This window comes from Aquarana catesbeiana, linkage group LG07 (assembly GCF_042186555.1).
Source record: "Aquarana catesbeiana isolate 2022-GZ linkage group LG07, ASM4218655v1, whole genome shotgun sequence".
In the NCBI taxonomy this organism is placed as follows: domain Eukaryota; kingdom Metazoa; phylum Chordata; class Amphibia; order Anura; family Ranidae; genus Aquarana; species Aquarana catesbeiana.
Window position 1 is genome coordinate 23,879,768 of NC_133330.1, and position 12,072 is coordinate 23,891,839.

General features: G+C 41.8%; 1 protein-coding gene across 1 annotated transcript in view; it reads left to right on the forward strand.

Annotated features, from left to right (window-relative positions):
* UROC1 (urocanate hydratase 1) overlaps positions 1-11,575 on the forward strand; it is a 40,497-nt gene extending 28,922 nt beyond the window's left edge. The window contains exons 16-20 of the mRNA XM_073591779.1: positions 2,988-3,086; positions 4,117-4,216; positions 6,003-6,084; positions 9,161-9,260; positions 11,196-11,575. Of these exons, the coding sequence (XP_073447880.1) occupies positions 2,988-3,086; positions 4,117-4,216; positions 6,003-6,084; positions 9,161-9,260; positions 11,196-11,339 (525 nt within the window). The 3' untranslated portion in view covers positions 11,340-11,575. The remainder of the gene's footprint in view (positions 1-2,987; positions 3,087-4,116; positions 4,217-6,002; positions 6,085-9,160; positions 9,261-11,195) is intronic.
* The last annotated feature ends 497 nt before the right edge of the window (positions 11,576-12,072 follow it).

Consider the following 12,072-nt stretch of genomic DNA (forward strand, 5'->3'; position numbering starts at 1 on the left):
TTTAAAGGTTCATTTCCCACATTTGTGGCTTTTTAAATTGCAATTAGTGTCTGGGTATAAACAGTCAATGAATCTGTTAGCTCTCACACGAATGCACTGAGCCATGGGGAGCAGAAAATAACTGTCAAAAGACATGCGCAACAAGTTAATGAAACTTTTATAAAGATGGGAAAGGATATAAAACGACATCCAAAGCCTTGAATATGCCAGTCAGTACTGTTCAATCCCTTATCAGGAAGTAGAAAACTTTGGATCTCTTGATACCAAGATCAGGTGGACCAAGAAAGATTTCAGAAGGAACTGTCTGGGATGCAAAGAAAAACCAACAGGTAACCTCAGGAGAAATGCAGGCTGCTCTGGAAAGAGGGTGTGGTTTGTTTCAAGGAGCAAAATGCGATGCTTGAACAAAAATGTATGTGCGTGGTCGAGTTGCCAGAAAGAAGCCTTTTACTGCGCCAGTGTCACAGAAGCACGGTGAGGAGTGTCAAGGTGTTGTCAGGCATATTGTAATCCAGGATTTTTTTTTTTCTTTTTTTGCGGCATTGGCGTAGTAAAGACTTCTAAAGGCTCAGTGCATCCACATGAGCGCTAACAAACTGACAGTTTATACACAAACATGAATTACAATTTAAATAGCCACATATGTGGGAAATTAAAGCGTTTGTTAACCCCCAAAAGAATTTAATATCCTGGTCCCTTTTTAAAGCAGATTAAACACAGTGCTTGTGCTGTGTAATCTGCTCCCCTCTAAACTGTAAAAAAAAAAAAAAAAAACCTAATTGAACCTGCCACTTCCTATATACCCTCTCTATACTGACCACGAAAATAATGGCTGCTGAGCCTTGACCACCGTGGTCAGAGTACGTCCCTCCATCGTACGCTGCCTGCTCTCAGCTCTCCTCTCCCCCCCCACCCCTCTCCTTCCTGCCTGTCATCTCCCTATCTCTATCTGTCCACAGGCCGGTCACGTGACTCGTGGCCACTTTACAGCTATGAGACAGGGCTTCTGCGGGTGGAGCCGAGCAGCCACGTGATCTTCCCGGCTGCCGTCAGAGGGAGATCACGTCCCCTCCCTCAGAAGCCATCCATCGGAGCTGTAAAGCTACCGTGAGTCATGTGACCGGCCTGAAGACCAGTGAAAATCTGTATTTACACCTCTCCGTTTTTAAAAATGCTTTATACAGTGTGCTATGCTAGCATACCTCCCAACTTTTTGAGATGGGAATGAGGGACACCTATCAGCAAAAGTATGCAGGCATAGGACACACCCCTTACCACGCCCCCGTAGCCTCCCTGGCGGTTTTCCCGAGTGTGGCTCGGGGTTAAAATTCAGGACCATTAGCGGTAACCCCGAGCCACACTCGGGATTACATCGCAGGATCCTGGTGTGGCTTTACTTACCTTGTCCCCGGGATCCTGCGATGTCCCCCGCTCTGCGGACTCCGTCCTCCTCTGAAGCCTCTCCGTGCCAGGCTCCGTTCCCTGCGAGCGTTGCAACGCACGGGGGCGGAGCCTGGCGGCAAATTCAAAAAATTGTAAAAATCATAACACAGTACTGTAATCTTACAGATTACAGTACTGTATGAAATGATTTCACACACATCCCTTTTGTCCCCAGTGCTTTGGCCCATGCCCTGCATGCAGTTTTATGTTATATATACTGTTCTTTCTGCCTGGAAACTGGAGATTGTCCATAGCAACCAAAAAGTGTCCCTTTACGTCAAAAGTGGCTTTAGACCAGCTAGAAAACAGCGATAGTAAATTAGAACACTTGCAGAATTGAGCGATAGTGAATCGTGGGGAAATTTTATTTTATATTTTTTTTTTTATACTTATTTTTATTATATTATTTATGTTTTTGTGTTTCAAACTTTATCATACCCGGGATATCTACTAGACTCTTGTTTGGACAGATTTAAGTGTGTTATTAAGAATTACAGACCTACAATATAAAACGCCAAATTTCCATGCAAAATAATTGTACCGCTTTCAGCACCTAAAATCCGAAATAATCATACCAGGTTAAAGGAGAGTTGTACAAAAAAAACCCCAAGATTGGTTAAACTCACAAGTGCTTTTTTAACACTATCATTCCCTTTTTTTTTTTTTTTTTTTATTGGCTTTTGGAATTTACAAATGCAGCAATTTAGAAATCGGATGAAAGGTTTAGCGCTGGAAAATGCTTTTTGATGTATATAAAATGCACTTTTTATCTATTTATATAGATTAGACTAAAATGAGGGACAAATGAGGAGGATTGAGGGACATTGCTCCCAATCAGGGACAGTTGGGAGCTATGTGCTAGACTCTAATAGAGGGTCTGGCATAGGCTTGGACAAATGGGTTCACAGACCCCTTAACATTTTTTAATTGCCATTTTTAAGCTGTGTTTCTGTACCAAATATTGCAGGAGATGGAAGCTTTTAATCCGGGCCATTTGGGAGATTTTTCTTTTGGTATCATTTAAAAAGGAGCCAAACAATTGTGTGATAAATGGCTTCATATGATCACTAGTGTTAAATGAAAGACTTTGATCATGCCAAAAAAAGTCATATTTTCAGTATCAATGTGATAATGTCATCATTATTATTGCCAGGGTATGCAGAAATTGCGTGGCTCCACCATGACAAGCTGCTTCTTGGTGGATTCTACAATCCATTTCTTGTCTGCCAATGACGGGATTGTAAGCCACTGGTATTGAAGGCCCATACCATACATGGGGGCACTTTGTTCTTCCTCTTTCCCATAGCAGGAATGGGCCCACAAGTTGGGAATGTCCTTGTGTAATAAGAAACCTGAGTACGGGAGGCACTTGTTTGTTGCTAATGAACCCCCAGCGTCTGATAATCCATGTCAGTGTTGAAAAATCCACAACTTGTATATGATCACCCCAAAAAAATAAACTCCAAGAATAAGTCCAGCAGAATTCAGAGGACTCACAATACAATTTTAATTTTTTTTTTTTTTTTTTTTTTTTTTTTCTGCAGGTTGTTGGCTCTCAAGCAAGGATTTTATATTCTGACCAGAAAGGGAGGATTGCCATCGCAGTTGCCATAAACAACGCTGTAGCAACTGGCCGGGTCCAGGTAATGCGGGATAAGGTCAAGGAACAGAACTGTCCTTAAGGTCTGGTTCACACCTATGCAGGTTGCAGTTTGCATATTACAGGTTCGTGGTGTGTGGGGTTTTTTTTTTTTTTTTTTTTTCCCCCCCCCCATGTTTTTCACATTTTTGATCCATTGAAGTCTATGGAACCAAAAAAAAACAGAAAAAAGTCCCTGGCCATTTCCATAAAATGCACAGCTGTGAACTACATCCATAGGAAACCATGTTACATGGACTGTAGTGTGTTTCTGCAAAACTGAAAACGCGCAAAAAAAAATGCATAGGTGTGAACCAGGCCTTAAAGGAAATCTACAGTATTTCACTTTTTTTTTTTTTTTTTTTTTTTTTTTTTTTTTTTTTTTTTTTTTTTTTTTTATATATACAGGGAAACAATATTGATTTAAATCTGACCCCCAGCCTTCCCTTCAGTCTTGCACAATTCTACAGACTTCTCCTGCATTCATTTGGCTTACTGTGATTTCAGCTGCACACTGAGCAACTAACAACGTGCATTAGAAATCAGATCCCACCTCATTTCTTGGCTGGAGGTCATTGAATTCTTAAACACCCCACCCCCCCCACCCCCCCCCCGGCCCGCCTTCTTTTTATTCATTGTATATCAATACTGTCTTATCATGGAGGTTCAGCATCACATGTGGGTGTTACCTGTGTGCAAATACAGCCTGCCTAGGAATACGCACTGCTTCAGACTGACAGCCGTCCAAGGCACTTTGTTATTGGCATAAGCCCTTTCGCTGTTTTCATCAGGGCTAAGGGCTCTTGGGAGGAGTATTAAGGAAAAGCAATGCAATATATTTTCAGGAAGCCATATACTGCTCCTTGCTAACCCCTCCCACCAGCTATGATTCACCTGCATTGCATAGACAAGCACAGGGACCCAGTAATGACCTCACACATTAACTCAGAGAAATGTGAGGGGGTATTGGCCAATGCATTCATGCTCCTTTTTACTAGACTGGATCGTTGCTTCAGATTCTTTTTCTTCTCCAGGCTCCAGTGGTCATCAGTCGGGATCACCATGATGTGAGTGGGACAGATAGCCCATACAGAGAAACTTCCAATATATATGACGGCTCCGCCTTCTGTGCAGGTATCTATGAGCTGACCATGTGAGCATTGATTAGGACTGGTTGCGTGCCTTTTTTTTTTAAGATCAGCTCCAGCCTTGCCTTTCCCACACTTGTAGCAAGTCCTCTCCTGTATTGATTACCATCAATACCTTGCAAACTTGCATCATTATCACCCCTAGCTGCTGCAACCACTAAACTGAACCTTTATTTGCTACCTGAATGACTTCCATCAATTCAACCTTTTTACAGATTATTTATTATTATTATATATTCTATGAAAGAATGCATCCTTAACAACCCTTTAGAAAAGCATGCTCACGCAACTGATCAGATTGCACAGCTAATGTCATGGTCAGGTCAGGCTTCAAGACCAGTAGTTATAGCTGTAGAGGGACTCCCACTGACCAGCTGGACTGGTGAACAAGCAGGTCACCCTGGCAGATGATGCGGTCTCACCCGAGGTGCGCGGTCTTAAGTACTATCTGGTGTTCACCAGAGCTCCTGATGGTGGAGATGAGTTTTGCTGCGTGTTAGTACCAGATTGCGGTCCTCAGGTTCGCCCCACCAGGAGGTGAGCAAGCTGGGGTCCAGGAGCTGATGTAACCATTCGGGATCAAGCAAAAGTTTAGTTGGTAAACAAGTCAAAGCATAACAAGTGGTCGCAGGTTGGGATCAAGTAGAAGTGTAGTCGAGGACCCGGCCAAAGGTTGGTAACGAATGGCAGCAAAAGATACCAATGGCAGCAGGGGTGACAAGAGTGTGCTATTGGCTGGAGAGATCACTATAATCTGGCAAGCAGGAAGTGCAGAGACATGGCTTGAATCAGGAAATTCATGGGAGGAGCAAAGAGTTCAAGGTTCAAGAGAAGCAACACCTAAGCCAAGGTTGTCTAAGCCAGCGGTTCTCAATCCTGTCCTTGGGTACCCCCAACAGGACAAGTTTGCTGGTTTTTCTTTATCTTGCACAGATGCTTTTAAATCGGAGACAATGACTTGGTATTGTGGACAGCTATTTTATCTAAGAGAAATTCCTAAAATATGGCCTGTTAGGGGTACTTGAGGACCAGGTTGAGAACCACTGGTATAGGCAATCATGCATAGAGCTGTCAGCATCTCAGGTGGCTCAGCGAGAAGAGTTGATGCCAGACACAGAAGAGGTTCAGGTCCAGACCCTGACAGCTAAAGTCTGTAGTGCCCAACAGAGAGGAACATGCACATCTAATTGGATGTTGGGGAGGTGTTTTTTCCTATAACACTCTCAAAAGTAGATCTGAGGCAGGGTGCGGTGATGCTTACTGAACTATATAAGGATATGATGATGAAAGGGGGTGGCAGCTGTGAGGAATTGAAAATGTGGGCCTATTCTGTATAGGCATGGAGATCCTCACACACCCACCCCCCCAACCAGACTCCTGCAGGGAAAACCATCTGTGGTTCTTTACTTTTAGAACTGCATCTTTAGATCTGTTAAAGGGATGGCAGTTTTGTGTCCATTTTTTATTTTGCATATATTTAATACACCACAAAGGAATCCTAGAGCACTATGGGCTATTTTTAAAGACCTGGTATAACAGAAGCTGGGAGATGCCTGCCTTTTGGCTGTCTTTGACTGAAACCTTGGGTGGAGTATAGTGATATTACAAGTGTCACATCAATGGGCTATTTACATTCAAAGAATAAGGGCTTAGTCTGGAAAAGGAGCCTACAGCTCCTGCTGATGGCTCAAAAAGAGAATACAAAATAAGTACTATAGTTTTAAAATATGTATTTTGTCCTAATCTAAAAATCTCCTTGTCCTGTCTTGTAGATATGGCTGTTCAGAATTTTGTGGGAGATTCCTTCCGTGGAGCCACGTGGGTAGCCCTACATAATGGAGGAGGCGTCGGCTGGTGAGTGGATGGGGCATAGTGGTGGGATTTAACAGAAAACAGAATGGTTTGTGTTCTGTAACCCAATTATGGAAGTCCTTATACAACCCCTGGCAAAAATTATGGAATCGCCAGTCCCTGAGGATGTTCCTTCAGTTGTTTATTGTTGTAGAAAAAAAGCAGATCACAGACATGGCCAAAAACTAAAGGCATTTCAAATGGCAACTTTCTGGCTTTAAGAAACACTAAAAGAAATCAAGAAAAATAATTGTGGTGGCCAGTAACAGTTAGATTTATAGAACAAGCACAGGGAATAAATTATGGAATCACTCAATTCTGAGGAAAAAATTATGAAATCACCCTGTAAATTTTCATTACAAACACTTATGCCCCGTACACACGGTCGGATTTTCCGATGGAAAATGTCCGATCGGAGCGTGTTGTCGGAAATTCCGACCGTGTGTGGGCTCCATCGGACATTTTCCATCGGATTTTCTGACACACAAAGTTGGAGAGCAGGAGATAAAATTTTCCGACAACAAAATCCGTTGTCGGAAATTCCGATCGTGTGTACACAAATCTGACGGACAAAGTGCCACGCATGCTCAGAATAAATAAAGAGATGAAAGCTATTGGCCACTGCCCCGTTTATAGTCCCGACGTACGTGTTTTACGTCACCGCGTTCAGAACGATCGGATTTTCCGACAACTTTGTGTGACCGTGTGTATGCAAGACAAGTTTGAGCCAACATCCGTCGGAAAAAATCCTAGGATTTTGTTGTCGGAATGTCCGAACAAAGTCCGACCGTGTGTACGGGGCATTACACCTGCATCAGATTAAATCTGCTTGTTAGTATGTAGGTAAAGAGCGTAAATCATCACGCCGTGTTGCACAAGATGTTGGTTGTTCAGTCGGCTGTGTCTAAAACATGGACCAAATACAAACAACATGGGAAGGTGGTTAAAGGCAAGCATACTGGTAGACCAAGGAAGACATCAAAGCGTCAAGACAGAAAACTTAAAGCAATATGCCTTAAACAGAAAATGTACAACAAAACAAATGAGGAACAAATGGGAGGAAACTGGAGTCAACATCTGTGACCGAACTGTAAGAAACCGCCTAAAGGAAATGGGATTTACATACAGAAAAGCTAAAAGAAAGCCGTCTCTAACACCTAAACACAAAAAAACAAGGTTACAATGGGCAGCACAGTGGTGTAGTGGGTAGCACTCTCGCCTAGCAGTAAGAAGGGTCACTGGTTCGAATCCCAACCACTTCACTACCTGCCTGGAGTTTGCATGTTCTCCCTGTGTCTGCGTGGGTTTCCTCCGGGTACTCTGGTTTCCTCCCACACTCCAAAGACATGCTGGTAGGTTAATTAGATCCTGTCTAAATTGTCCCTAGTATGTATGAATGTGAGTTAGGGACCTTAGATAGTAAGCTCCTTGAGGGTGTAGGGACTGATGTGAATGTACAATGTATATGTAAAGCGCTGCGTAAATTGACGGCGCTATATAAGTACCTGTAATAAATAAAATAAATTTAAGGAAAGGCAATCGTGGACTGTGGATGATTGGATGAAAGTCATATTCAGTGATGAATCTCAAATCTGCATTGGGCAAGGTGATGATGCTGGAACTTTTGTTTGGTACCGTTCCAATTAGATTTATGCAGACGACTGTCTGAAGAAAACATGCAAATTTTCACAGTCAATTATGATCTGGGGCTGCATGTCAGGTAAAGGCACTGGGAAGATGGCTGTCATTAAATCTTCAATAAATGCACAGGTTTACACTGAAATTTTGGACCCTTTTCTTATCCCATCTATTGAAAGGATGTTTGGGGATGATATCATTTATCCAAATGATGATGCATCTTGCCATAGAGCAAAAACTGTGAAAAAACTCCTTGAAGAAAGACGCATAAGGTCAATGTCATTGCCTGCAAACAGTCCGGATCTCAATCCAATTAAAAATCTGTGGTGGAAGTTAAAGAAAATGGTCCATGACAAGGCTCCAACCTGCAAAGATGATTTGGCAACGGCAATCAGAGAAGGCTGGAGCCAGATTGATGAAGAGTACTGTTTATCACTCATTAAGTCAATGCCTCAGACTGCAAGCAGTTATAAAAGCCAGAGGTGGTGCAACAAAGTACTAGTGATGTGTTGGAGTGTTATTTTGTTTGTTTTTCATGATTCCATAATTTTTTCCTCAGTTGAGTGATTCCATAATTTATTCCCTGTGCTTGTTCTATAAATCTAACTGTTACTGGCCACCACAATTATTTTTCTTGATTTCTTTTAGTGTTTCTTAAAGCCAGAAAGTTGCCATTTGAAATGCCTTTTAGTTTTTGGCCATGTCTGTGATCTGCTTTTTTTTCTACAACAATAATCAACTGAAGGAACATCCTCAGGGACTGGTGATTCCATAATTTTTGCCAGGGGTTGTATTGCTTAATCTAACTGACTTCACAAATGTTAGGCCATTTCCTCTCCAGGTCGATTGTTATTCTTCAGCCAAAATCGGGGGAAAATGAATGTGTTCGTTCTAACCACTAGATGAAGCTGGAGAGGGACTTTTTTGAAAATACTTGATCCTGCCAGTGACCACTTCTCCCTTGTTAGTAGTGGCAACAATCGGCAGTCTCCTCTCCTCCCCCGCAGCGTTGCCCCTATTTTTGTGCACACTTCAGATCATGCTTTGTCTAGCGTTCTATTGAACCCTTGTAGGTTGCCAATACTTGCCTCCTTCTAAAAGCTGCTACTTGCCTGGATGTCCCTGGCCATAATACTGAGTCACTGGGAACAAGCATGCAGCAAATGAAGTCAATCCATTGGTGGGCTGATTTTAGTTTTGAGCCCAGTACAGATACAGTGTTCTGTGGCTCGCTTTGCAAACATTTTGTAAGTGGGGGAATACGCAGGAACGATCTGTAGAATAAGATGAAAGGAATTTTAATAAAGAGGACAAATAGACAAGTTTATTTTCCTGGCAGTGACCGTGCCTTGCGTTTTTGTTTCCCAGTAAAGTAAAACTCCTCCCACTCCTTCCCAGGGTCATACAAAGTTTTTTTTCTGTTTTCATTTTTTTTTTTTAGGGGCGAGGTCATTAATGGAGGTTTTGGCTTGGTGCTGGATGGATCCCCAGAGGCCGAGCACAATGCTAAAATGATGCTGAGCTGGGATGTGTCCAATGGGGTAAGATGACATGTGTGTTTTTGGGGGGGGGGGTTAATATTTTTATATATATATTATATTATATTATATTATATTATATTATATTATATTATATTATATTATATATATATTTTTTTTTTTTTTTTTTTTTTTTTTTTTTTTTTATAATTTAGTGAACAAATAGCCACTGGAAACGTTACAATACAACATAAAAAAAAATGCATGTAGAGGAGACGGAACACACTTAGGAAATCATCCTCAGTGTATCTAACTCCCTGTTCCTCTACTGGTATTACTTTTTTTGTTCTTGAATAAGTTTAATTTCATGGCACAGTGCCTTGAAAATGTATTCATACCCCTTGAAATTTTCCACATTTTGTCATGTTGCAACCAAAAAGGTAAATCTATTTTATGTGATAGACCACACAAAGTGGCACATAATTGTGAAGTGGAAGGAAAATGATAAATGGTTTTCAACTTATTTGGAAAAAAAAAAATGTGAAAAGTGTGGTGTGCATTTGTATTCAGCCCCCTTTTACTCGGATACCCCTAACTAAAATCTAGTGGAACCAATTGCCTTCAGAAGTCACCTAATTAGGTCCACCTGTGTGTAATTTTAATCTCCGTATTAATTCGGCTGTTCTGTGAAGCCCTCAGAGGTTAGAGAAGCTAAGTGAACAAACAGCGACATGAAGGCCAAGGAACGCACCAAACAGGTCAGGGATAAAGTTGTGGAGAAGTGTAAAGCAGGGTTAGGTTATAAAAAAAAAAAAAATTCTCCCAAGCTTTGAACATCTCACGGAGCTCTGTTCAATCCATCATCTGAAAATGGAAAGAGTATGGCACAACTGCAAACCTACCAAGACATGGCCGTCCACCTAAACTGACAGACCGGGCAAGGAGAGCATTCATCAGAGAAGAGCCAAGAGGTCCATGGTAACTCTGGAGGAGCTGCAGAGATCCACAGCTCAGGTGGGAGAATCTGTCCACAGGACAACTATTAGTCGTGCTCTCCACAAATCTGGCCTTTATGGAAGAGTGACAAGAAGAAAGATATTGTTGAAAGAACCATAAGAAGTCCAGTTTGCAAAAAGCCATGTGGAGGACACAGCAAACATGTGGAAGAAGGTGCTCTGATCAGGTGAGACCAAAATTGAACTTTTTGGCCTAAAAGCAAAACGCTATGTGTGGTAGAAAACTAACACTGCACATCACCCTGAACACACCATTCCCACTGTGAAACATGGTGGTGGCAGCATCATGTTGTGGGGATGCTTTTCTTCAGCAGGGAGAGGGAAGCTGGTCAGAGTTGATGGGAAGATGGATGGAGCCAAATACAGGGCAATCTTAGAAGAAAACCTGTTAGAGTCTGTAAAAGACTTGAGACTGGGGCGGAGGTTCACCTTCCAGCAGGACAACTACCCTAAATATACAGCCAGAGCTACAATGGAATGGTTTAGATCAAAGCATATTCGTGTGTTAGATTGGCCCAATCCAAAGTCCAGACCTAAATCCTATTGAGAATCTGTGGCAAGACTTGAAAATTGATGTTCAGACGCTCTCCATCCAATCTGACAGAACTTAAGATATTTTGCAAAGAAGAATGGCCAAAAATGTCCCTCTCTAGATGTGCAAAGCCGGTAGAGACATCCCCAAAAAGACTTGCAGCTGTAATTGCAGAGAAAGGCGGTTCTACAAAGTATTGACTCCGGGGGGCGCCATACAAATGTACCCCACACTTTTCACATTTATTTGTAAAAAAATTTGGAAAACCAATTTTTTTCCTTCCACATCACAATTGTGTGCCGCTTTGTGTTGGTCTATCACATAAAGTACATTTACATTTTTGGTTGTAACATGACAAAATGTGTAAAATGTCAAGGGGTGTTAATACTTTTTCAAGGCACTGTATGTCTTATTGTTTGGGATGTTTTATTTTTTTTTTTTTTTTGCTAGGTGGCGAGGCGTTGCTGGTCAGGTAACAAAAATGCCTATGACACCATCATTGAAACCATGGAGGGGAATCGTAAACTGAGAGTGACGCTTCCATACGCTGTGAAAGACCCGAGTGCCCTGGAGAAGGCTCTGGCTCAACCTTGATCTCCTTGCTGTCCATCGCTCGCATCTCCAGTGACCAATGAAATCGATTGCTTGCACCTCTGGGTCCTTCCCACCTGCACACGTCCAATCGTCCTGATGGGCAATCCGCATTTTGACTCTTTTTGTAATCTCATAGAGCAACGGCCAATAGTCCTTTTTGTATGTCGGATGTAATGATTAGAACTGGGCCATACTGTTCTACACCAACTTCACCTGAATAAAAAAAAAATATTTTATTAGCATCCTGTGTGAATATCTCAAATCTGATTTATATATCTTTTTTTTTTTTTTTTTTTTTTTTTTTACTTTTGGATAGAGTGGAAAGGGTAAGAACCTGACAGGTTTTTATTGCTGTCTTTGTCCCCATTAGCAAGATTTGCTTTTTGTCCAGTTTCTATTTCAGGCGGGCCAATCAAGACAAGATTGTGTCTTTAAATGTCCGTAGATGGCCCTGTGTTCCTGAATTTTTTTTTTTTTTTTTTTTTATTTATTTTTTTTTTTTATTTTCCCCCATTTTGGATAGAGTAAGGGAGGGTTATAACCCCTTTTCATTCTTTGCTATCTGTGTCCCATTGGGGAGATGTCCCTTCACTTCCTATCCCATAGCCAAAACAGGAAGTGAGAGGAAATCCCTCCAAAATTAGGGATTTTCTGGTTGTCCCCTTTACTAGTGTCCCCAGTGGAAGCTTCCCTCTCTATCCCTGTTTTGCTGACAACCCGAAATTTGGGATTT